Raw genomic sequence first — 27,078 nt, 5'->3', positions numbered from 1 at the left:
TCGCCTTCAGTGTAAAAGGTTTTATTAAGCTACTCTCGAGATCTAAAAATGAACAATATTCCTTTTCCGTTATCCAGTCAATTGCCACCTTTAACATTGTGACCTGGTTATATATTTTAAGATTTGAAAGACCAAACCCTCCAAACTCTTTATCTAGATATAAGGTACTTTTTGCCAGTCTAGATCTTTTTTTACCCCAGATAAAAAAATTACAGTCTTTCTCGTATCTCTTCAAATCTGCATTTGTGATGAAGATTGACAGATTTTGGAGCATATATAATAAACGTGGGAATAAGAAAAATTTTACCACCATAATTCTGGCAGACACTGACATAGGTAATGGTCTCCATTTTTCTAGCAAGGTTTTACTTTCTTGAAAAAACTTAACATGATTTAACGTATACCAATGAGATGGATTTAAACTCAGGTATTACCCTAAATATTTAATATGCTCAACTTCACGAAACGGATGATGAAAAAGATAACCTTTGGGACGACTAATCCATAATATTTCAGATTTAGGGTAGTTTACTTTGTATCCTGAAAAAGTGCCAAATTCATTTACTATATCTAATAATCTCGGAATACTATAAGCTGTTTGGGAAAAAAAATAATGTCATCGGCATATAAGGACAAAATTACCTTGCCATCTCCCAAATTAATTCCATCTAATACTTGTCTTAATCTTATCGCTAACGGTTCTATTTAAAGATTAAACAGTAATGGCGACAGCGGGCAACCTTGTCTGGTCCCTTTAGTTAAGATAATTTTTGGTGAGAAATGTCCATTTATGTAAAGGGTGGAGCAAGGGGCCTTGTATATTAATTTCATAAAATTAAGACAATTACCTGTTATGCCAAAACGCGATAATGCAGTGAATAAATGATCCCATACTATTGCATCACATGCCTTTTCAGCTATTAGGGTCAGAAGCGCTAAATCTACCTTGCTTGATGAAGCTACAGACTTACTTTTATTCCAATAATGGTTCAAAACTAGGAGGACTTTTCGTATATTCTTTGATATGCTTCTACCCGGCATGAAACCTGATTGATCACAGTGGATCAAGTTATTAATACTATTTTCAGCCTTTCTGCAACTATAGCTGTAAGAATTTTATAATCGTTGTTTAACAACGATATTGGTTGATACGCATTAGGATTTTCTGGGTCTTTATCTTTTTTACGTAATAAAATAACCGTAGAGGCACAAAAAAGGGTAGATTCTAAAGAGTTTTTTTTATATAATATTGATTATATAAATCACACAGCGTATCACCAAAATCATTTTTAAGAATTTTATAAAATTCAATAGGCACTTGATCCGGCCCAGGAGCTTTGTTTGATTTGGCCTTATCTATAGCTTTTAGAATTTCTTCTGCAGTTATATGTCGGTTCAATTCTGTACGTTCCTCTGATGTAATTTATGGTAGGGACACGTGATTCCAAAATTGCTCTTTTACCTTCTCATTACATGGGTCTACCGAATATAATTTTTGGAAATATTCATGCATTATCCGGCATATCTCACTAGGTGAGGTGACTCTCAAGTTCCCTTGTTTAATGCTAGCAATATTTTTACTCCCGCCCCTGCCCTCCCTTAATCATTTTAGCTAAAAATTTTGCTGACCTCCCGTGGTAGCGTGAAAAAAAAAAGCATTTGCTCTTCTGTCTTGTTTGGCATTTTTAACCTTCATGAACCCCTCTCTCTCTGTTTTTGCTTTCAAGTAGCTGGACCAGGTTACATTGTTAGGATTATTAACATAGGATTTGTAATTGTTTTTTAATTGATTAGCTAATTGTATCTCTCGTGACCGAATTTTTTTTTTCCATTTAACCAGATATGCTTTTATTTCCCCACGCAAGACCGCTTTTGCGGCTTTCCAAAACGTCTCTATCTTGTGGAAATAATTCTTATTTTCTAATGCATATTGTCTCCATTTATGAATTAAGAATCTATTAAACTCGATGTCGTGAACAAGGTATTTCGGGAAGAAAAAATTGTTAGTTCCTGATTTATTAAGTTTAATACCATCTCTACCTAGACCTATTATTGCATGGTCGGAGATAACTATATCATCTATTGTTTGATTTAAATCAAGTGTCAACATCACTTCATTTATTAAAAAGAGGTCTATGCGGGACATTGCCTTGTGTGTCTTGGAAATACATGAAAAAGTTTTTGTATCTGGGTTTTTCATACGCTAAACATCATAAATATTGTACTGAAATTTTCTAGCAAGAAGAATTGCAACCCCTCTCTTACGCTTAGGACCTGGAGCGGAGATTATCTCACCTATCCAACTGTGTTTAAGTCTTCCTATCTCTTCATCTTGTAAGTGAGTCTCCTGTTCTTTTTTCTCAAGAGTTTTAAAATTATAGACCTCTTAGCTGGGGAGGTTATCCCCCAACATTCCATGAAACAATATTAACCATCCCTTTTAGAGAAAGAAAGAAAGAAAGAAAGAAAGAAAGAAAGAAAGAAAGAAAGAAAGAAAGAAAGAGAAAAAAAAAACAAAAAACGACATAAAACATTAAACACAAAACATAAACTAGGCTGCCACATTGGGAAAACACTGGGAATCTCCTTATCATACAAATCCTTTCCTACAAACCTAGAGGGATCTAATATATTCACTAGCTTCCTGAGGTGTTTTCAGGGTAATATTTTCACTGTTGGCCCTGAAACAAATTTTTGCTGGGTACATTAGTCTAGCCTGCACTCATTTTTGGATCAATAAGGTACAAAAGGGGGACATCTCTCTACGTTTCGAAGAGGTCTCGCTCGAGTAGTCCTGAAATAGCAGGATTTTATCCTGACCTACCATTAATGGGGATTTCTGTCTGTATTGTCTCATGATTGTTATTTTGTCTTGGAAGTTAAGGTATTTTACCATGATGGGTCTTGGTTTATTATTATCTGCCTTCATAGCGCCCATTGTATGTGCCCTTTCAACCAGAAAAGATGACTCAGATGTTTGCAGCCCCAGCAATTCAGGGAGATCTTTAGATGTAAATTTAATTAGATCTTGGAACTGGCCTGTATCTGGGAGACCTATTATTTTTAAGTTTAAAGGTCAGTCGGCTTTGTACAGAACTTTTTACAAAGCCGACTGACCGAAATTCAATGCTCCTGTATACAAGTTGTCACCCTGCAGGGATAAAAAAAGCCTTGCCCACATCACAATTCCGCAGGGTGGTGAGAAATAATTCAACCAGAGAAGGTAAAGAAGAACAGCTTACCAGCATGTATCAGAAATTCAAGGAAAGGAAATATGAGGAGGATGTATTACAGGGAGCTTACACCCAAGCCTTGAATATGACTCAAGAACAAGCTTTGACTAACAAAGAACAGAAGAAAGACAGAGCTATGGACAGACTAACATTTGTCACTGAATATAGTCCGGACAAGAGAGATCTCAGAGGAGTTTTAAACAAACATTGGAAAATCATTTCAAGTGATAAAACATTACCACTCCAAGAAACTAGCCCTCCAATGATCAGCTATCGGAGGGGCAAATCTCTTAGGGACATACTGATGCGTCCTGATTGGACCCAGGCCTATACAAGTGCCACATGGCTGAAACAAGGCAAGAAAACTGGATGCTTTAAATGTTTGGGGTGCACGACATGTAGTGCACTTATACAATGTAGTGAATTTACACACCCATGGACCAAAAAGAGGTTCAAGATCATGTATCGTGTTACCTGCACAACCGCTTTCATCATATATTTGTTACACTGCATATGTGGCAAATTCTATGTTGGGAAAACCGTAGATGATTTGCGCACACGAATGGCGAACCACAGAGCAGCCATCAGAACAGCCATAAAGAACGGGGACTCTGAACAACCAGTGGCCAGACCGCCAAACATGGACACACTGTCAAAGACCTGAGATATGTGATAATTGACCATGTTCCCCCCTTATCTAGGGGAAGTGACAGAGGAAAACTATTGCTACAAAAGGAGTCCAGGTGGATACACACATTGGACACATTAACCCCTAAGGGACTGAATACAAATTTTGATTTACATTGTTTCCTCTAATATGATGATGAAAATTTTACTATCTTTTTTTCAGGAGGAGTGATTTAACACCATACCTTGACATGTTTAAAACATGTACAGCAATGACACTCCAGTATGCCTTCAGTTGTGTATCTATAATCATTATTGTATCTAAATCTCATCCATAACCGAGTAGGAGCTAGATATTTATACTAGTCCCAGGATATCAGTCTAAATCCTATGCTTGATCCAGAGATTTATCGATATGACCTTAAGTCCCTCTATATAGACTTACCAGTAGCGAGCACATTGCTGTCATTTAGCCCCCCGCCCCCATCCCTCTTTTCCTCAGATACCAGGCTAAAATGCCAATGTAAGACAAATATGGTTCTAAGGTATATATTAGTGTCGTGATATCTAATAAATTGTATATAGATGAAGTTAAGCGGGGCGCTTTGTACATTCTATACTTACAGTACTGTTTCCTTGTATGTGTCAGAATGCATTACCGTTGCTAAGTTACGGTAATTTTTACTTTGCTTTTTCTTTGCAGTTGGCCTGCTGGGTTTTCCGTAGTGCTGCCTCGCGCATGCGCAGTTGCGCTGGGTACACGCTGTCGGAAGCCCGACGCAGGCAGAGCTGGATGTGTGCACCTGGGGTAAGAGATTATTTGTATATATAAGGGGTTTATTATGTATTATATGTTGTTATGTTTGATAAAGGGGGAAACCCCGAAACGTTACTGAGTTAATAAAAGTCCACTGTGGTGGTGAAATAAGTCCTATGAGTGCGGTCTCTGACTTTTTACATTTATATATATATATATATATATATATATATACATACACACACAAACGCGTTGTGCAGTACGTTGCTTATTGTACTGCACAACATATATACACGTCAGAGCTGCAGGAAGCTCCAGCAGTCTTGGCTGTTAAGTTACAGCCAAGAGCTGGAGTTCATCGGTGCTCCAATTCCATATGACGGTAGATGCCAGATCGTTACAGACAGTGACACTATGTGCGTCACCGTCTGCAACAATCATCTGCTGGTGCCGGCAGGAGGTGTGGGAGGGAATCCAGAGGCGGGTGGGTGGTCTAGCAGCGGAGGGAGTGGGAGGGTCCTATACTGTAGGGGGAAAAATTAAGGGAGAGGGAGGGAAAGAGAACTACACTACAGAAAAATGGTGGTGGGGGTGGATCCCTAATGATCACTGGAGGGGGGAGGTGGAGGGAAAACTACACTACAGAAACTAAACAAATAAAATCAATTACATTAAAAAAAAAGTGTTATATAGATACTGGCAGACAGCTGCCAGTACCTAAGATGGTGGGCAATAGTTAGAGGGGGGAGGGTTATAGAGCTGTTTGGGAGGGATCAGGGAGGTTAGGTTGGAGGGTAAGGGGATCCTACACTTCAGAAAATATAAATAAATTAATATATATATATATATTATATATTGGAACACTGTCTGTCAGTACCTAAGATGGGGGTGACCAGTAGAGCTGTTTTGGAGGGATCAGGGGGTGGGAAGTGTTGGGTGGCAGGGTAATCTCTACACTAAAGCTAAAATTAACCTTCCAAGATACCTGATTAACCCCTTCGCTGCCAGGGATTTCAGAGGTGTGGTGCACAGCTGCAATTAGCAGCCTTCTAATTACCAAAATTAAGTTTAGCTATCAGTCAGCAAGTGCAGCCCAGAGAGCTCAGGATATGAATCTTTGCTGCTGTGTTTAAGTTGCAGAATGAAATCTCACTTTGATGATTTTTTTTTGTTTGTACACAGTAATGTGTTGTAGCCAAATGGTAAATGACATTATTATGTATTGGAGATACAGTGATCAGTTTGTTAGGCCAGGCAAAACATAAATTATGCTTACCAGATCATTTCCTTTCCTTCTATACAGGGAGCGTCCACAGCTGCATTCATTACTTGTGGGACACACTGAACCTGGCCACCAGGAGGAGGCAAAGACACCCCAGACAAAGGCTCAAATACCTCCCCCACTTCCCTCATCCCCCAGTCATTCTGCCGAGGGAACAAGGAACAGTAGGAGAAATATCAGGGTGAAAAAAAGAGTCCACAGCTGCATTCATTACTTGTGGGAAATTATACCCAAGCTACAGAGGACACTGAATGCTAACGGGAGGGTAAAAGGAGAGGCGGCCCCCATCTGAGGGCACCACAGCCTGCAAAAACCCATTCTCCCGAAGGCTGCTTCAACAGAAGCAAAAAGGAAAAACAAAAACTCTTTGGAAATAGAAAGTAAGGAGGACCAAGTAGCCGTCCAACAATTGGATCCACAGAGATCTCATGCCAGAGACCCAAGATGACATCACGGCTCTCTAACTGAACCGTAAACCTCTGGGGAGGCTTATGCCCCACTATCTTCTATGTCAAGCGGAAGACATCCCTCAACTAAAAATAAGGAAGTCAACAATGCCTTCTGACCCTTGTGCTTCCCAGATACAAATATTCAACAGAGAAATCTGTCTATTCTTATGTAGCCTGAAAAAGACATCAAGGCACAATTCCATAAAGAGAGAAAACCTTTTCCCTCTAGAGAAGGAATAGACATATAAAAAAAGACCACAATCTCTCGATTGAAGTCACAAATAGACACAACCTTAGGAAGAAAACCTTAATAGATTCATATAACAGCCTTATTATAGAGGAAACACCAATAAGGAGCATGTATTGCAAGGTTGCAACAGAGACTATTGCACATAGAAGCAATCTACCGATGGATTAAAGAAAATTGAAGATAAAATTCAAAGACTACCTTATGCATAGGTACAAAAGTAGCCCGATGTAACCCCCTAAAATTAAGATCTAAGCTCCACGAAGGAGCATCAGATTGGCTCACCGGCCTGAACGCAGACAGAGCCCTAGCAAAAAAAACAAAAACTGTATGCCCGGAAGCTCAACGAGCCTCTAGAACAGAAGAAACAATCAGGGCCCAGAAATCGTCCCAATAAGTAACTAGCTAAGATCATCCTGGAGGAAAAAAAGGGAACCCTGGCAGGCCAGAATAGAGTGCCAGGATGAATCTTGCTCTTCCCGACAGAAGGGGTCCTCCACACGTATGATAGATGACGAGTAACCAGCTTACGTGCTGAAGGAGAGGACCATAACCTCTCAGAACAAAACCCTCTTTCGGCTAAGACCAAGCGACCTTTTGAAGTCCACCTCAGAGGAATAAGATGCGATGAAGCAAAAGGGGCCTTGACCCCGCAGATCCCTGCGACAAGGTAACCTCCATGGAGGCGAAACCCCTAGACCGCAAACACGATCTTGCGGTCACAAACGGAGCAATCAGTCACACTGGCGCCTGCTCCTGCTAGGATCGAGCCATCACTCAAGAAAAAGTGATATGGCAGAAAAAGAAAAAAGGTTGTATTGAACCTCAAAGGCATTAGCTCCTCCTGAGGATCCCTGAACCACGACCCATTAATGGGTAACCTGGGATAGGTAAGGACGTCTTGAGATTCTTGATCTGCGTCCCCATTTAGATACAAACATCCGAAAACCCTCGGATAGACCTTATCCCCAGATCAAGGGAATGATTGTAGAGAACATCCGTCACTGAAGATCACACTCAGACAGTGGATCGCTGACAACGAGCAGTAGTAGGCCTCTGCCCACCACCAAACTCGAGATACAACCCTCTACGCAGGAGAATCTCTCTTTCTCAGAAAGAAATCTAATCTACTGAAAGAAAAAGGCTGACTAGAATACATACACTGGGATGAACCCAGAACAAACCCTCAGAGCAAAATGCTCGCCTGAGGAACCATAAGACTAATCAGAAGGGAATCTCCTGAATCCCCAGTCTCCCATAGGACACGCTCTCCGTCAAACTGACAGGCTTGCGACTTAAGTCAAAACCGCCCCGGGAGAGCTAAGAGAAATGTCCCTCAGGACAGGGAGATCTGGACAAGGACAATGGAGAGCGATTCTCCCAACCGGTATTCTAGGTAAATCTGTTAAGACAGATTCAAAACAGTGCCATGCTGATGTCTCGGCCTCGGCTGAGATGAGACCTGTCAAAGGGAAGAAACCCAAGAAGGGCCCCAGGACAAAAAACATCACCCCCACCACAGAGCCAGCGATGGCCTGAAGGGGGTCTGGAGGGCACAACCTGATGAAGTAAACTCTAACTTCACAAGATCTAAGGAAATATCTTCCTGTTTGTAAAGACCAATTTAGCATCCAGGGATCCACCCTGGCGCCTATACCAGAGAACTCTGGTCTGAGGATCGAAGAAAACAGATGAAAATCCCTACAAGTCTTCTAACAGATGGTAGTAAGTAAACCAGAATCGCCAAGACCAGGGTGCTACTGATAATTCTGGAATCAGGATACTGCCAAGTTAAACCCCAGATCCCCCCAAAAAACCTAGGATCAGAAACGAGGTTTACTGGAAGAGACAGTCCATAAGAACCGGATTTTACCCAAAAAGAGGAATGAACAAGTAAAAATATCCTTCTCGACAGTGATCCTGCAGTGTTCCTCCCGAACAAAAGGAGAGCGAACCTTATATTCTCCCACAAAAAGGAGGAGACATGATAAGCTCTGCTTAAGTACCATAGAACTCAAATAGGACGGGAGACCCCTCCCTTTATTGGACCATGAAACAACAGTGGCATGAACATTTTCTCACACTGCGATAGGTACCGGGACAATGACTCCAAAAGTCACCTGAAAAGCTTCCCTCTCTCTGCCGAAAGACAAAATCAAGAGAAGAAAAACTGCCCAGAAAGGCAGGATGTAAAGCCTAGCTCCGGCCTCTAGGACCCCTGGATCCTATATGATTCAGAATCAAGCGCCCATCCAAGATAGTACCTAAAACAGGTCCTTCCTGTCATCTAGGTTAGATGGACCTGCTCTGCCTGGACTTAACCGGAATAGCTCAGGTCAACACGGAAATAACTCCTCTTGAGTAGAAGGAAAAAGAGTAGGCTTAACCGACATAACTGCCAGAGCAACTCAACGACTAAATAGAAAATTCTGAAGTTTCAGCTTATGTTAGAAGACTGAGAATAATCCAGATAATGAAGTATAAGGTCCACGGATTAAATCTGTCTTGAAAATATCGAGGGGACCATCACCTTGAACTGAGACCAAGATGCTTCCACAGGAAGTTTTCAGAAATTGCGACAACCGAAGTCGTCAGTATCTAATATCCCATATGACGAAACGTCTTCCTAAAAAGAGTTTCTACAACAACCAAGAGTTTTAAACAAAAAACTATCCTGAAACGGAATAGAAAAAGAAAATAGGCAAGCTCACAAAAAGTGATAGCCAAGAAGGAATGTGAAAAAAAAACAGGTCCTGCCACAAACCCCCCTATAGAGCTCGGAACTGGGATTCTATAAATAAATAAATAAAAAAAAAAAAAAATATATATATATATATATATATATATATATACACATACACACACACACACGAGAAGGAATAGGATCTCCATTCTTCTCCACCCGTCTAATCAAGATCGCTATCTGATTTAGAGTACTGAGATTCGACAACAGATCACTACTAGGAATCTCTAACATCGCCAAAACTTCTCTCAGAAGCAAGCGCAAACATGCCGTTCTAAATCTAAATGCTAAATCCTCTTCAGTCAGAGGAATCAAATCAGCAGACTCCGACCCTGGAGGTCCTACCTCTGAAGTCTCAGAGAGAACGACATCCCCAGATGACTGATCGGATACAATCATCAATTTACACAACCGTCCCTGGGCGGGAGTGCATTGATTAACCCTTCTGTTGCACATAGCAAGAAGAGGCAAAATCTCTAAGGCCGTAGAGATGGCCATGCGGAACTGCTCAGTAACATCTGGTGGAAAAAAGCCCCCTTCAGGCGAAGGATCAGCGGTACCCGGGAAACCGCATGTGTAGGAACAGAAGATTCTAGGGAACACACCTCACGGGACAAGGAATCCTCAGAGGCGGACGTCTCAGTGGTCTCTAACATCTCAACATTGGTTGATGAGAACACCCTGTTGCGTCCTACAGAACATAATTGAGAGGGCTGGACTACCTGGGCCTCCTCACAATATACACAGGTATCAAATTCTGTATTAGAGGGATCCCCCTCTAAATTATCAGAATCCTCCATAACTCGTCTAATTTAAAATGATAGAAAAAATAACTGGCACCTTATACCCCAATGGCTGGGGCACTCGCCACCTCCTATAACCCAGACAGAGAAATTTGCTCCTCTCCGCAGACACTCGGTCAGGAATAGGAAATGGTAAAAACGTGACCACGCCCAGTCACACGGTGCGTCATGCAGGACCGCCCCTGCTAAGGAAAAGCACGCCAGCTTAATATAACTGCGCAGCTCTCAAATATGAATAAAAAATAACCTGTACATTCTGTATTAGCCTATGAGCCTAAACGTCTCCTACACATAAAGCAGCCAAAATCACATAACAAATATAATTAAAACCCCCACTGTTCAATAATCCCCCTCATGGGATATTAACCCTTGATTCCATAAAGATAAAAGGAGTCCCACTGTGACCCTGTCTTCTATCGTTAACATATGTATAAAAATAATGAAATGATTTTACCAGAATATATGCCGTGGAAAGTTTGACAGACTGTAGTGTTGCTTCTGACATGGACTTGAGTAAAGAAACTCTGATTGCTTAGGAGCTGTTAATATGAGTCTGGATGGTTTCACAGAAAGACTCTCCCTGCATCTCCAGACTCAAACTTTCATCAATGCTCTCACTGAGAGGCTGACCAGACTACTTAAATCTCCAGTCCCATCTCAAAGGGTAGATACCCTTCCTAAGAGACTACTCTGAAATCTTCTGACACTTCTCTGCCAACCTCCTGTGACAAAAGGGAAAGAATGACTGGGGAATGAGGGAAGTGGGGGAGGTATTTAACCCTTTAGCTGGGGTGTCTTTGCCTCCAAAAGTAATGAATGCAGCTGTGGACTCTCCCTGTATTAAGAAGGAAATATAAACACGGAACCAATGTTAAATAAAGATTTGATTACACAATAAATACATTTTAAAACCTATTCTGTGTGTGATCTGATAACAATCTGGAAATTTAACCCAAAAATTGTTATAAACTTGAAGCACCAGGTGCTCATTTGTCACGTAAACATGACAAAAAAAAAAACATTTTAACCCCTAGACGCCAAAGGATGGAATGCAGCATCCTATCTTATATGGTGTCCCTTTTACGCAATCAAGAACCGGGGGGCTGGGTGTGCCAAGCAGAGTACGCAATCCCCATGATGCAATCCTGGCCTTGAAGTCACGTGATCACATTGATGATCACGTGATTTCATTTTTACACCAAGTGTTGACATCAGAACTTTGTTCCTATGATGCCATCACAAAGGGGTTGTGGCATATTTACATGTTCTAAGTTGCATGTAACTTTAGCACATTCGACCCTACAACTGTGTTTAACCCCTGCAAAGCCAAACACTTTCTGGCATATGGGAGGTTAAAGAACGTGTGGGCATTGTTAAACACATAGTTAAAGTCCCACTTAGGAGCCAAAGAGAATTGCTGGTACCAAGTATACAACTGCAGATTGGCTCACTGGCCAGCAGTTATTTATTGCTTCTGAGTGGGACTTGAACACTGAGTTGCAGGGTCAGTAGTGCTAAAGTTACAGGCTGTAACGATTTGGTTCCCATTGAGGTGGTAAATTGTGGAGACTGGTAATAAAAACATTTATCTCCATTAAAGTCTATAGATTTGTCAGGTTACTGCCAGTTCCCAAGCTTTGCCACCTCAATGGAAACTAGGCCTGCTTAGAGGGTAATATTTGCGCTACAATGTCCCTTTAATGCAACTTTGAATCTTTAAAGGGACACTGAACCCAAATTTTTCCTTTCATGATTCAGATAGAGCAGCAATTTTAAGCAACTTTCTATTTTACTTCTATGATCAATTTTTATTTGTTCTCTTGGTATCTTTATTTGAAAAATAAGGCATCAAAGCTAAGGCGCCAGGCCATTTTTGGTTCAGACACTGGACAGCACTTGTTTATTCGTGCTGTCAAATCAGCAAGGACAACCCAGGTTGTGAACCAAAAATGGGCCGGCTTCTAAACGTACATTCTTGCTTTTCAAATAAAGATTGCAAGAGAACGAAGAAAAATTGATCATAGGAGTAAGGAGAAAGTTGCTTAAAATTGCTGCTCTATCTGAATCACGAACAAACTAATTTGGGTTTAGTGTCCCTTTAATCAGTGCCATGCAAGTATAGATTGTGTTACAAGCAATTGTTTTAAAGGGACATAAAACACAATTTTTTTCTTTCATGATCCAGACAGAACATAACATTTTCTAATTTATTTCTATTATCATATTTTCTTTGTTTTGTTATCCTTTGTTGAACAGCAGGAATGTAAGCTCAGGAGTGTGCACGTGTCTGCAGCACTATATGGCAGCAGTTGTGCAACAGTGTTATACATTAGCAGGAGCACTATTTCCTGTCATGTAGAGCTTCAGGCATGTGCACACTACCTATCTAGATATCTCTTCAACAAACAATAACACAAGAATTAAATAATAGAAGTAAATTGGAAACTTTTTAAATATTGTATTCTCTATCTGAATCATGAAAGAAAAAAATGTTTTCTTGTTATCCTTTGTTGAAAAGATACCTAGGTATGCTCAGGAGTAGGCAAGCACTACTGCAAGCTAGCTACTGATTGGTTGTTGCACATATATGCCTCTTGTCATTGGTTCACCTGATGTGCTCAGCTAGCTCCAAGTAGTGCAGTGTTATTCCTTCTACAAAGGATACAAAGAGAACAAAGCAAATGTGATATTAAAAAAATAAAATGGGAAAGTTGTTTAAAATGAAATGCTCTGTCTGAATGATGAAAGTAAAATGTTGGGTTTCGTGTCCCTTTAAGATTTATGCTGGTATCAAAGTGTTGGGTATGTAGAATATGTTCTGTCATTGTTATAGAACGTTATGTATAACTTTATTTTAAAGGGACATTAAACACCCTGAGGTTGCAATATAAAATGATAAAATGTTTGTATGCGTGTGTGTGTGTGTATATATATATATATATATATATATATATATATATATATATATATATATATATATATATATATATATAAAAGATACAATGCAATATACTTTAGTTATTTATTTTGTCCCCTTTTCCTCTAATTCCATTCTGAAATTGTGAGCTTTTCAGTTCCTGTTAGAAATGGAAGTGCAGATCACTGTTATATTCCTCACAGCCATTGGCTGCACATTCTAGTGACCTATTTATAACTGTCCCTGATTGGCCACAGAAGAGAAGGTAACCTAAGTTACAACATGGCAGCTCCCATTGTTTTAGACACTAAAACTTTACACTGATTTTGTCAATACTTAAACAGCTAATGAGACTTTACAAAATACATCTACATGTTATTCTCAGACTAATCTTTTCTTTGAATGCATCATTCTACCTAGCATTTATTTAGTGTTTATTGTCCCTTTAATAAAACCTAATAGAAATATATTTAACAGACGTCACAGTACTGATCAGACTTCTCAGATAATCTAGCTCTATGTAAGAAACAGTTCTCTAACGTTTGCCTTTAGCATTGTTATGTCTCTATAAAAAGCAATTATTATTATTAATAAAGAGACATGAAATCAAAAATATTCCTTTCATGACTCAGAGCATCAAATTTTAAACATTTCTAATCGACTTTTTATCTAATTTGCTTAGTTCTCCTGGTATCCTTTGTTGAAAGTCAAACCTAGGTAGGCTCAGGGACTGGAAGCTAGTTACCTATTGGTGGCTGCACATGTATGCCTTATTTCATTGGCTTACTAACTCACAATAGTGCGTTACTGCTCCTTCAATAAAGGATACCAAGAGAATGAAGCAACGTTAAAAATAAATTTGGAAAGTTAGCTAAAAATGTACGTTCTATCTGAATCATAAAAGAAAAATGTCAAGTTTCACGTCCCTTTAAAAACTGCATTACGAGAGTGCAGATCTTTTAAAAATGTCAGACACAGACTCACATCTTCAGAGACTTTAATTATGAATAGTTACACGACCTTGTTTGACACAGCTGACCAGAGAACCAGGTGCGACTTTAGATTGTAATATATACAGATATCTTGTGTAGCGTTTGATCCACAAATGGTAATCATGTGACCTGTAGATTTATACATAAGTGGGTGTGGGTTTCTGAAGGAATAAAAATCATTATTTTATAAACTGTTTTTTCCTTTTTTAATGGAGAATAAATTAAATGTGTAGGACAGAAGTATTTCTAATACAAAAAAGGAGCAGAGACTTCTGTTTTTCTTTTCCTTGATGTTGTGAAATTGTCCAAAAAGCCAGTATCTATCCAATGGAAAAGTACTCCGGGCAAGGGGTTCGAACATAGTACTGTCAAATAGCTGTAGTTTAAAGGGACGTAAACAGTCTGTCTCATTGTTGTAGTAAAAATATATATATAATATAAATCGTAATATATTATTTATCATTTTAAAAGGATTTTACCTTTTCTTTCTTTTCTTTTTAGCAATTTGTGCAGGGCTGGGGTCTCTAGATCAAGCCATATTGATGTCATCAATCTTCTAGAGTAATATGAGCTGGCTTACTGTTTAGTGAATACTAGAGAAACATAAAGTCAGTTGCTTGCCCATGCTCAGAAGAGGCAGAATGCAACTTAAAGGGAAATGAAACCCAAAATTGTTCTTTCATGATTTAGACAGAACATACAATTTTAAACAACTTTCCAATTTACTACTATTATTTAATTTGATTCCTTCTCTTGTTATCCTTTGCTGAAAGGTTTATCTAGCCAAGTTCAGGAGCAGCAAATAACCTAGGTTCTAGCTGCTGATTGGTGGCTGCAAATATATATATATATATATATATATATATATATATATATACATACACATATATACTGATTGTCATTGGCTCACCCATGTGTTCAGTTAGAAACCATTAGTGTGTTGCTGCTCCTTCAACAAATGATACCAAGAGAATAAAAACAAATTAGGTAATAGAAGTAAATTAGAAAGTTGTTTAAAATTGTATGTTCTTTCTAAACCATGAAAGAAAAATTTTGGGTTTCAGGTCCCTTTAAGTTCTCAGCATGTCAGCTCCCTCATCTCCCTGATGGCAGTGGTTACACTGAGATTTTTAAGCTGCTCATTTTGCAAGAAAAAAAGTAAGCTGTTTGCAATAGTTTTTTTTTAACCCCTTAACGGCCGGACTTATGTCTACACGGGAACAAATTTCCTATGCAAACAAATAAGTTAAAAATTGAAATCACGCAATTGTTCATGCGATCGCATGATTTCAATGATGGGATCGTGTCTGGAGGGAGTGCCTATGATGCTAGGCATGCCCTCCAGCCCGCGATCCCATTCGGGAAGCGCCTTTGGCTTAAGTACAGCCAAAAGACTAGGATGTTTTATGCCGTCCTAAGGGCGTTAATGGGTTAATCACAGTCTGTTTCTTTTTGTGTTTACTTTGATTTAAAGGGACAGTAAAATGTTTAAAAATATTGTTATATAATTCTGCATATAGTGCAGAATTATGTAACATTATCTTAGCGACAGCTTTAAAAATAAAAAGATTTGTGAGATTTTAGCTCTCAAAGTTACACTTACCTGGTCTCCTCTCCAGACTCGCCTGATCGGGTCTTTATCAATAGCAGTTTGCGGGTGCGCTGTTTAATAACAGCGCACCCCATCGCGCTATTGAACCAATTGTAGCTCGCTCCCGCTACCAGACCAGAGCTGGAGCGAGCTACATTTAGTGCAATAGCGCAATCGTGCACGCTGTAATAAGACAGCGTGCCGCAAACTGCTTTTGAAAAAAACCTGATCAGAAGAGCCTGGAGGAGAGACCAGGAAAGGGCAACTTTGAGATAAAAAAATCTCTCAAATAATTTGATTTTTAAAGCTATATAAAATTTATTTTTACTAAAGGAGCATTGTTTCATATCCCTTGAAAAACTACTAGGGGTAGATGTTTAGTGAATTATATAGAAACAGGAAGTCGGTTTTTGCCCATGCTCAAAAGAGGCAGAATGCAACGTAGGTTCTCAGCATGTCTGATCCCTTATGTAACTATAGACAGTGGCTATGCTGATAATAATGCTAATTTTTAACACAATATGTTTCTCTTATATGGTTTTACTTTTATTTAACATCTATTTTTGTTTTACTAAAGGAGAATTAGTTCATATCCCTTTAATATTGATTTAAACATATAAACACCAAAAGAAGTCATGCTTGCCTCTTTATATGTGTCACACAGATTTATATGTGAATAAAGAGGTCTCCTGTCTATCATAAAAGGTGACAATAAAAATAAAATAGTTTCTTTAAATTAGACCATTAGATAAGCACCACATTGTTTTCATAATTCTCTACACAAGCTTCAGTCAGATACAAGGGAGATTTAGGTTTATTTTGACAAAAAAATAAATCTGTGCACACATATAGAGAGGCAGGTTTAAGATTCTTCTTTGGTTTTATGTATATAAAAAATAATATTATTCTACAACTATTTGGCAGTGCTATTAGGAACCTAGATCACCTTTCTTTTGGATAGATATAGGATATTTTGCTCCTACTATAAAGAGAGGATATCTTGTGTGATGAGGCAAAGGGGTTACTTCACAGCAAAGCGCCAATCTAACAGATTTGTTGAAAGTGCCCAAACATCTCACATAACGTGTCCTTCATTCTGGCAACTAAACCCCCAATATTTTGTTCATTTCAAGGCAAGTTTGGAGGTGCTGGCTCCATATCAACCTTTGTTTTTTTAGGATCTGGTTCTTGCTGGCTGTGTGCTTTACGGATGTGTCTGTACAAGTCCCCGCTTTGTGTGTAGCTACGTAGACAATAGCGGCATTCGTAAGGGCGTTCTCGAGTGTGGACAGTGGCATGCCGCCGGAGAGTGTAGGAGCATGAAAAGGTCTTGCCACAAGTTTTGCAGGTGGGTACGTCCTCTGGAAATAAAGGAAAACCAGGGTTGCCCTCAAATTCTTGTAAGTACATGGTCTCAGGATGCATGGAAGCCGGGAGCAGAGTACCGTAACCAGTGTGATGTGCTCCTGGTACTGTGATCATGTGATAGGGAAGGTATCCTGATTCTTCCTCCCCTTCCTCCTCCTCAAACTCATGCCTTTTTATGCCTGCTCTCTCACACTCCTCGTCTGATATGACAATGGCTTCTATCTTTACTGTTACTCCTGGGGCTGGTTGACCTTCGCTGCCTGTAGAGCTACATGGGCTTTGGGCAGTTGCTGCTTCCATCCCTGGTTTGGTGGTGGTGGTGACTGCCAATTCAGACTTAGCAGATTCACCCTCTTCTAGTTGCTTATTGGCAGGTGACTCTGGGCTGTGCTGGGAGTATCTAGAGGTTGCTGGCTGTGCCAATGACTCTGGATTCTGCAGAAAGTATCTATTGGACCCTGCTTGAGCTGTGATGCTGCCGGTGGGTTCCTGGATATTTGGTGGATACCTGAAGTGGCCTGCCACTCCTTGCACACTGCCTGTGGGCTCCTGAGCTTGCAGTGGGTACCTGGTGGTCCCTGAAACTGCAATCATGTTACTTGGTACCTCTTGACTTTGATGAGAGTATCTAGAAGACCCTGGCATTACTAATGTACTGCCAGATGGTTCCTGTGTCTGCAGGGAGTATCTGGCATTCCCTGGCAATGTGTTACCTGCTTCTTCGGCTGTCTGTAGAGGGTAAATGGGCAGAGGAAGAGCCTGGCTACTGGCGCCTGAAACCTCCTGCATCTGAGCATATCGGGAGTTGCCCGCTGCTCCCTGTGTGCTGCCTGCTGCTTCTTGTCTTTTGGGGGAGTCTCTGGAAAGTGTAAATTGGCCGCTAACTGGAGATGTGAGTGAGCTCTCTACGGTCTCCTTTTGTTTGTACCTTTCATCTACAACTTGCTCGCCTACTACAGTCTCCTTTACATCAAATCTAGAACTTTCTGCCAGCCCTTGATCACTCTCTGCATTGTCCTGACATTTTATACTTCCGGCAACTCCTTGACAGCTCTCGGCTGCCTCCTGCCGCTGGCACTTAACGCTTCCTGCTACTGGCTGCCCAGTGCCGGCGTCTTCTGGCATCTCACATTTAGTGCTTCCTGCTACTCTCTGTCCACTTACCGCCGTTTCCTGCCCCTGATATCTTGAAATACCCGTTAACATCTGCCCACTTCCTGTAGCCTCTTGCTTCTGATATCTAGCGCTTCCTGTAATATTGTGTATGTTGAACACTGAGCCAACTGGTAATCTCTGTCCACTACCTGATGCCTCCTCTCCTTGATATTTCACATTTCTACCCATCGATAGCCTAGGTTCTGCGCTATCGTGACCTCGCCCATAAAACTCATTCTCTGCCCCGCTTTCTTCCTCCCGTCGAGTACTGTCTGCTTCAGCTGGAGCTCGGCCTTGCAACCTCTTTTTGCAGACCCTCACCACCTCGTCCATGTGCAAATAGCTGGCGGTTGCCAGGACGTCCTCGGTCGGGGCCTCCTGGAAGCTAAGACGCCCACAATACATGAAGTTGAGAAGTAAAGAAAAAGCTGGCGGTGTGACGATTTGGCTGTTCAAAATAAAATCTCTCATGTCAGGTCTTTCTCTGCAAGACATGTGAAAGAAGGGGCTGCACGAAGCCAGGACAGAGCGGTGGGCAAGGAAGCGAGCAGTGCCCACAGACACCTGACAGTCACAAAGGAAGCCCTGGGACTGCTGATCACGAAGGCTGTGCAGGATACGGCGGCTATGGTCCGGGAATTCCATGGCTGAGGAGAGATACAAAGAGGAAAGTGAATAGGTGGAATTCAGGAAGAAGGAGAAATTGTGTAAGCAAAAGGAATAGCCTAGTAATCAGCAACTTACTATCATTAAAAGGGACAGTGTACTGTAAAATTGTTTTTCCCTTAAAGGGACACTAAACCAATTTTTTTTCTTTACTGATTCAGACAGAGCAGCAATTTTAAGCAACTTTCTAATTTACTCAGATTATCCATTTGTCTTCGTTCTCTTGCTATCTTTATCTAAAGAGCAGGAATGTAAATCTTAGGAGCCAGCTCATTTTTGGTTCAGAACCTGGGTTACACTTGCTGATTGGTGGCTAAATGTAGCACCAATCAGCAAGCGCTATCCAGGGTGCATAACCTAAAATGGGCCGGCTTCTAAGCTTTACATTCCTGCTTTTTAAATAAAGATAGCAAGAGAATGAAGACAAATTGATAATAGGAGTAAATTAGAAAGTTGCTGCTCTATCTGAATCATGAAAGGAAAAAAATGGGTTATGTATCACTTTAATGTGTTTTCAATGACTTGTTATACATGTAGCAGAGTTTAAAATGTATGAGAAATTGCTTCTTTAGGTTAAATTTTGTATATGAAATAGCCATGGAGAGAAATCACACAAAATCTGTAGGATTTTTTTAGACCTTATATTGTAATATAGAAGTCTCTCCTTTATATACAGTTGTATGCAAACGTTTAGGCACCCCTGACAATTTCAATGATTTTCATTTATAAATAATTGGGTGTTTGGATCAGCAATTTCATTTTGATCTATCAAATAACTGAAGGACACAGTAATATTTCAGTAGTGAAATGAGGTTTATTGGGTTAACAGAAAATGTGCAATATGCATCAAAACGAAATTAGACAGGTGCATAAATTTGGGGACTCCAACAGAAATATTGCATCAATAATTAGTAGAGCCTCCTTTAGCAGAAATAACAGCCTCTAAACGCTTCCTATAGCCTGTAATGAGTGTCTGGATTCTGGATGAAGGTATTTTGGACCATTCCTCCTTGCAAAACATCTCCAGTTAAGTTAGGTTTGATGGTTGATGAGCATGGACAGCCCGCTTCAAATCACCCCACAGATTTTCAATGATATTCAGGTCTGGGGACTGGGATGGCCATTCCAGAACATTGTACTTGTTCCTCTGCATAAATGCCAGAGTAGATTTTGAGCAGTTTTGGGTCGTCGTCTTGTTGAAATATCCAGCCCCGACGTAACTTCAACTTAATGAATGATTCCTCAACATTATTCTTAAAGGGACAGTTCACCCAAAAATTTTCTCCCCTTTAAATTATTCCCCATGATCCTTTTAACCTGCTAGAGTGTATTAAATTGGTTACTCCTTTACTCCTATTTCATCATTTGAAATAGCTGATTTAGCCTGTGGTATCGCCACCTATACTGAACAAATTAATACTGGAGTATAGGCTATTGAATAGCCTAAGTATACACAACCAGCAGAAGAGATTACACTCTCAGTGGGATGCAGGATAGTTAAGTAATAAAATTATCATTTTCCATTGTTCTCTCTATGTATTGAGCTTTGGTGTTCCAGCCAAATAAAAGATAAGGAAGGAAGTCTGTTTACACAAACTTAGAACATAATGAGATCTGATGTCACCTTTAAGTTCAACCCATTGTAATAGGCTGTGGTTTCAAAGCACAAAATCAGCTACTTCATATACACAAATAAGCATGAAAATGCAATTTCTCAAATATTTTATACTCTGCAGTTGGTATAACAAGTAATTTAAAATACATTAATGGAAAAACAATTTTACAGTGTACTGTCCCTTTAAGTATCTGCTGATATTGAGTGGAATCCATGTGACCCTCAACTGTAACAAGATTCCCAGTCCCGGCAATGGCCACACAGCCCCAAAACATGATAGAACATTCACCAAATTTTACTGTGGGTAGCAAGTGTTTGTCTTGGAACGCTGTGTTCTTTTGCCGCCATGCATAACGCCCCTTGTTATGACCAAATAACTCAATCTTTGTTTCATCAGTCCACAGCTCCTTCTTCTAAAATGAAGCTGGCTTGTCCAAATGTGCGTTTGCATACCTCAAGCGACTCTGTTTGTGGCGTGTGTGCAGAAAAGGCTTCTTCCGCATCACTCTCCCATACACTGAATTGTTGGACGATGCACAGTGACACCATCTGCAGCAAGATAATGTTGTAGGTCTTTGGAGGTGGTCTTTTTGTAGCCTTTCCCTAAACCATAATGGTGAACAATCTTTGTTTTCAGGTAATTTGAGAGTTGTTTTAAAGCCCCCATGTTTCCACTCTTCAGAGGAGAGTCAAAGAGAACAACAACTTGCAATTGGCCACCTTAAATACCTTTTCTCATGATTGGATGAACCTGTATATGAAGTTCAAGGCTTAATGGGACCACCAAACCAATTGTGTGTTCCAATTAATCAGTGCTAGGTAGCCACAGGTATTCAAATCAACAAAATGACAAGGGTGCCCAAATTTATGCACCTGTCTAATTTTGTTTTGATGCATATTGCACATTTTCTGTTAATCCAATAAACCTCATTTCACTACTGAAATATTACTGTGTCCTTCAGTTATTTGATAGATCAAAATGAAATTGCTGATCCAAACACCAAATTATTTATAAACTAGTCCTAAAGCCCATTCACACGGGCCATTTTTTGCAGTACATCGGTCCCACCCCTTGCTCTCTCTCTCCCCCCTCTCTTTTGCTCTCTCTCTCTCCCCCCCCTCTCTTTTGCTCTCTCTCCCCCCTCTCTTTTGCTCTCTCTCTCCCCCCTCTCTTTTGCTCTCTCTCTCCCCCCTCTCTTTTGCTCTCTCTCTCACTCTCCCCCTCTCTTTTGCTCTCTCTCTCACTCTCCCCCTCTCTTTTGCTCTCTCTCTCACTCTCCCCCTCTCTTTTGCTCTCTCTCTCACTCTCCCCCTCTCTTTTGCTCTCTCTCTCACTCTCCCCCCTCTCTTTTGCTCTCTCTCTCACTCTCCCCCTCTCTCTTGCGCTCTCACTCTCCCCCTCTCTCTTGCGCTCTCACTCTCCCCCTCTCTCTTGCGCTCTCACTCTCCCCCTCTCTCTTGCGCTCTCACTCTCCCCCTCTCTCTTGCGCTCTCACTCTCCCCCTCTCTCTTGCGCTCTCACTCTCCCCCTCTCTCTTGCGCTCTCACTCTCCCCCTCTCTCTTGCGCTCTCACTCTCCCCCTCTCTCTTGCGCTCTCACTCTCCCCCTCTCTCTTGCGCTCTCACTCTCCCCCTCTCTCTTGCGCTCTCACTCTCCCCCTCTCTCTTGCGCTCTCACTCTCCCCCTCTCTCTTGCGCTCTCACTCTCCCCCTCTCTCTTGCGCTCTCACTAACCCCCTCTCTCTTGCGCTCTCACTCTCCCCCTCTCTCTTGGGCTCTCACTCTCCCCCTCTCTCTTGGGCTCTCACTCTCCCCCTCTCTCTTGGGCTCTCACTCTCGCCCTCTCTCTTGGGCTCTCACTCTCCCCCTCTCTCTTGGGCTCTCACTCTCCCCCTCTCTCTTGGGCTCTCACTCTCCCCCTCTCTCTTGGGCTCTCACTCTCCCCCTCTCTCTTGCGCTCTCTCCCCCTTCTCTTTTGCGCTCTCTCCCCCCTCTCTTTTGCTCTGTCTCTCTCCCCCTCTCTTTTGCTCTGTCTCTCTCCCCCTCTCTTTTGCTCTGTCTCTCTCCCCCTCTCTTTTGCTCTGTCTCTCTCCCCCTCTCTTTTGCTCTGTCTCTCTCCCCCTCTCTTTTGCTCTGTCTCTCTCCCCCTCTCTTTTGCTCTGTCTCTCTCCCCCTCTCTTTTGCTCTGTCTCTCTCCCCCTCTCTTTTGCTCTGTCTCTCTCCCCCTCTCTTTTGCGCTCTCTCCCCCCCCCCTCTCTTTTGCTCTGTCTCTCTCTCCCCTCTCTTTTGCTCTGTCTCTCCCCCCCCCTCTCTTTTGCGCTCTCTCTCTCCCCTCTCTTTTGCTCTGTCTCTCTCCCCCTCTCTTTTGCTCTGTCTCCCCCCCCCTCTCTTTTGCTCTGTCTCTCTCCCCCTCTCTTTTGCTCTGTCTCTCTCCCCCTCTCTTTTGCTCTGTCTCTCTCCCCCTCTCTTTTGCTCTGTCTCTCTCTCCCCTCTCTTTTGCTCCCCCTCCCTCTCTTTAATACAGTGAGGTTATTTGTAAGCAGTTTATGTCCCTTTAACGCAATAATAAAACACTATTTTTTTATTGCATGTATGTGGCTATTGGCTACTGAAATCAGTATGAGGTTAACGACTATTAACCCCTTAATGACCAGGCTATTTTTACATTTCTGCTGTGTTTGTGTTTAGCTGTAATTTTCCTCTTACTCATTTACTGTACCCACACATATTATATACCGTTTATATACTCATTACTGTACCCATACATATTATATACCGTTTTTCTCGCCATTAAATGGAATTTCTAAAGATACCATTATTTTCATCATATCTTATAATTTACTATAAAGAAAAAAACACACTTTTTCTAACTTTGACCCCCAAAATCTGTTACACATCTACAATCACCAAAAAACACCCATGCTAAATAGTTTCTAAATTTTGTCCTGAGTTTAGAAATACCAAATGTTTACACGTTCTTTACTTTTTTTGCAAGTTATAGGGCCATAAATACAAGTAGCACTTTGCTATTTCCAAACCACTTTTTTTCAAAATTAGCGCTAGTTACAATGGAACACTGATATCTGTCAGGAAAACCTGAATATCCATTGACATGTATATATTTTTTTTTAGAAGACATCCCAAAGTATTGATCTAGGCCAATTTTGGTATATTTCATGCCACCATTTCACCGCCAAATGTCATCAAATAAAAAAAAAAGTTAACTTTTTCACAAATTTTGTCACAAACTTTAGGTTTCCCACTGAAATTATTTACAAACAGCTTCTGCAATTAAGGCACAAATGGTTGTAAATGCTTCTTTGGGATCCCCTTTGTTCAGAAATAGCAGACTTATATGGCTTTGGGGTTGCTTTTTGGTAATTAGAAGGCCGCTAAATGGCGCTGTGCACCACACGTGTTTTATGCCCAGCAGTGAAGGGGTTAATTAGGGAGCTTGTAGGGTTAATTTTAGCTTTAGTGTAGTATAGTAGACAACCCGAAGTATTGATCTAGGCTCATTTTGATATATTTCATGCCACCATTTCACCGCCAAATGCGAGCAAATTATAAAACAAATTTCATTTTTCACAATTTTAGGCTTCTCACTGAAAGTATTTACAAACAGTTGTGCTATTATGGCACAAATTGTTGTAAAAGCTTCTTTGGGATCCCCTTTGTTCAGAAATAGCAGACTTATATGGCTTTGGTATTGCTTTTTGGTAATTAGAAGGCCGCTAAATGCTGCTGCGCACCACACTTAAATTATGCCCAGCAGTGAAGGGGTTAATTAGGTAGGTTGTAGGAAGCTTGCAGGGTTAATTTTAGCTTTAGGGTAGAGATCAGCCTCCCACCTGACACATCCCACCCCCTGATCCCTCCCAAACAGCTCTCTTCCCTCCCCCACCCCACAATTGCCCCCGCCATCTTAAGTACTGGCAGAAAGTCTGCCAGTACTAAATAAAAGGAGTTTTTTTTTTTATAAAAAAAATAAAATATTTTAGCTGTGATGGACTCCTGCCTTAGCCCCAACCTCCATGATCCCCCCTCCCCCAGCTCTCTAACCATCTCCCCTATCTAATTGCCGCCATCTTGGGTACCCAATTTGCCCCAAAAACAAAAGTATTTTTTTCCTCTTTTGCAATTTTTTATGTTTTCTGTAGTGTAGCAGCCCCCCACAATACCCCTATCCCCCTCCCCCTCCCAGATCCTTTTATATTAAGTTTTTTTAAAATCTTTTCCCCCCCCCTCTTCCCTCCTCATTGGTGTCAGTGGCCAGCTAATGCGCGCGCACGCTCCCGGCACCCGGCGTGCACATTGCACTTCTAGGAACCGGATGCCGGGTAGCGATGGGCCGCCCCCCGCCTCCCTGTTACGCTCCCACCCACCAACGAACCGGCACCATCGCTACCGGTGCAGAGAGGGCCACAGAGTGGCTCTCTCTGCATCGGAGTCTTCTAAAAAGGTATTGCAGGATGCCTCCATATGGAGGCATCACTGCAATACCCTGAGAGCTGCTGGAAGCGACAATAGACCAGGTACGTCTATTGTCATTAACTGGTTGTTTTTGCATGACGTACCTGGTACGTCAGTTGTCATTAAGGGGTTAAAGGGACATGATACCCAAATGTTGAAGCACATGAAAGTGATGCAGCATAGCTGTACGCTGACTTGAAAATATCACCTGAACATCTCTATGTAAAAAGGTATTTTACCTCAAAATGTCCTCAGTAGCCACATCTCATTGTAAAGGGAATTTAAGCAGCCAATAAGGCTGCTAGTCTCAGGACTTGCAAGGGAACAAGCATCTGGAATGTGCAGCAGAGTTATTTTATTTCCCTCCTCAGTTTAATGAAGTTTACTATGAAACCTCATGAGATTACAGTAAAGCAACATGCAGCTGACAGTAGCTAAAGGATAACTGTTCAAACAGAAATATTGTGAGCTGAAGAAATTTTGGAGGTAAAATAACTTCCTTTTGTTATAGAGATGTTCAGGTGATATTTTCTTGACAGCTTTTTACAGTTATGCTGCTTCACTTTCAAGTATTTTGGCATATGAGAATTATGTCCCTTTAAGCAATATGTGGCTAACAGCTGCACAGCAGAACGTGGCTAGCGGCTGATTGATGGCACGTGGCTGACTGATTAATGGTATGTGGCTAATGGCTGATTAACAGTACGTGGCTAACTGCTGATGAATGGTATGTGGCTGATGGCTTATTAACGATATGTGGCTAACAGCTGATGAATGGTATTTAGCTGATGAAAGATATGTGATGAATGTCTAATTAATGATATGTGACCAATGGCTGATGAATGGTATGTGGTGAATGTCTGATTAACGATATGTGACTAACAGCTGATGAATGGTATTTAGCTGATGAAAGATATGTGATGACTGTCTGATTAACAATATGTGACTAATGGCTGATGAATGGTATGTGGCTGATTAAAGATATGGTGAATGTCTGATTAACAATATGTGACTAATGGCTGATGAATGGTATGTGGCTGATTAAAGATAATTATGTGGTGAATGGCTGATTAACGATATGTGACTAATGGCTGATTAACGGTATATGGTTGATTAAGATATCTGGTGAATGTCTGATTAACAATATGTGACTAATGGCTGATGAATAGTATGTGGCTGATTAAAGATATGTGGTGAATGTCTGATTAACGATATGTGACTAATGGCTGATGAATAGTATGTGGCTGATTAAAGATATGTGGTGAATGTCTGATTAACAATATGTGACTAATGGCTGATGAATAGTATGTGGCTGATTAAAGATATGTGGTGAATGTCTGATTAACAATATGTGACTAATGGCTGATGAATAGTATGTGGCTGATTAAAGATATGTGGTGAATGTCTGATAAACAATATGTGACTAATGGCTGATGAATAGTATGTGGCTGATTAAAGATATGTGGTGAATGTCTAATTAACAATATGTGACTAATGGCTGATGAATGGTATGTGGCTGATTAACGAGATGTGATGAATGTCTGATTAACTATATGTGACTAATGGCTGATTAAAGATAATGTGGTGAATGGCTGATGAATAATATGTGACTAATGGCTGATTAAAGATAATGTGGTGAATGGCTGATGAATAATATGTGACTAATGGCTGATGAATAATATGTGACTAATGGCTGATGAATAATATGTGACTAATGGCTGATTAACATAACACTATGTAGCTAACAGCTGATTAAATAAAATAAGAATTGGCTACAATTTGAGTTTTCACAACACACTACTTCTCTGCTGGGAATAAACCATGTGCTTTATATGTAATAATTATGATAAAACAATAGTAGTACCCCAGGTCACATGATCCATCTCCTCTCACCTGCACAAAGGAAGCCACCTCAGCCCCGCCCCGCGAAAACGCTGATTGGTCACCTCCTGCCCAACCTCTTCTCACACCGTTGGCCTTTCGAGCCGATAACAGCCGCAGCCAATAGACGTCATCCAACTCTGTCGCCAATTTCCCGGGCACCGGTATCAGCTCCCTTAGCGTTTCTTAGATGAAATCCTCGTTTCCTTCCTTTAAGGAACGTCACAGAATCCCAGTGATTATAGGAGCCGATTCGGCGCTTCTACATACAACAGCTAA

At 40.9% G+C, this 27,078-nt stretch overlaps 1 protein-coding gene across 1 annotated transcript; it reads right to left on the bottom strand.

Annotated features, from left to right (window-relative positions):
* Positions 1-14,038: 14,038 nt before the first annotated feature.
* On the bottom strand, positions 14,039-26,947 carry ZBTB3 (zinc finger and BTB domain containing 3). Its single transcript, XM_053720077.1, has 2 exons — positions 26,812-26,947; positions 14,039-18,811 (listed from the first exon to the last, which is right to left on the bottom strand). The coding sequence occupies exon 2, from the start codon at positions 18,807-18,809 to the stop codon at positions 16,770-16,772; it is 2,040 nt and encodes a 679-aa protein (XP_053576052.1). The 5' UTR covers positions 18,810-18,811; positions 26,812-26,947; the 3' UTR covers positions 14,039-16,769.
* Between the last annotated feature and the right edge of the window lie 131 nt (positions 26,948-27,078).

This window comes from Bombina bombina, chromosome 7 (genome assembly GCF_027579735.1).
Source record: "Bombina bombina isolate aBomBom1 chromosome 7, aBomBom1.pri, whole genome shotgun sequence".
Lineage (NCBI taxonomy): Eukaryota > Metazoa > Chordata > Amphibia > Anura > Bombinatoridae > Bombina > Bombina bombina.
The sequence above is the reverse complement of the archived record's forward strand: the minus strand, read 5'-3'. Positions and strand labels throughout refer to the sequence as shown.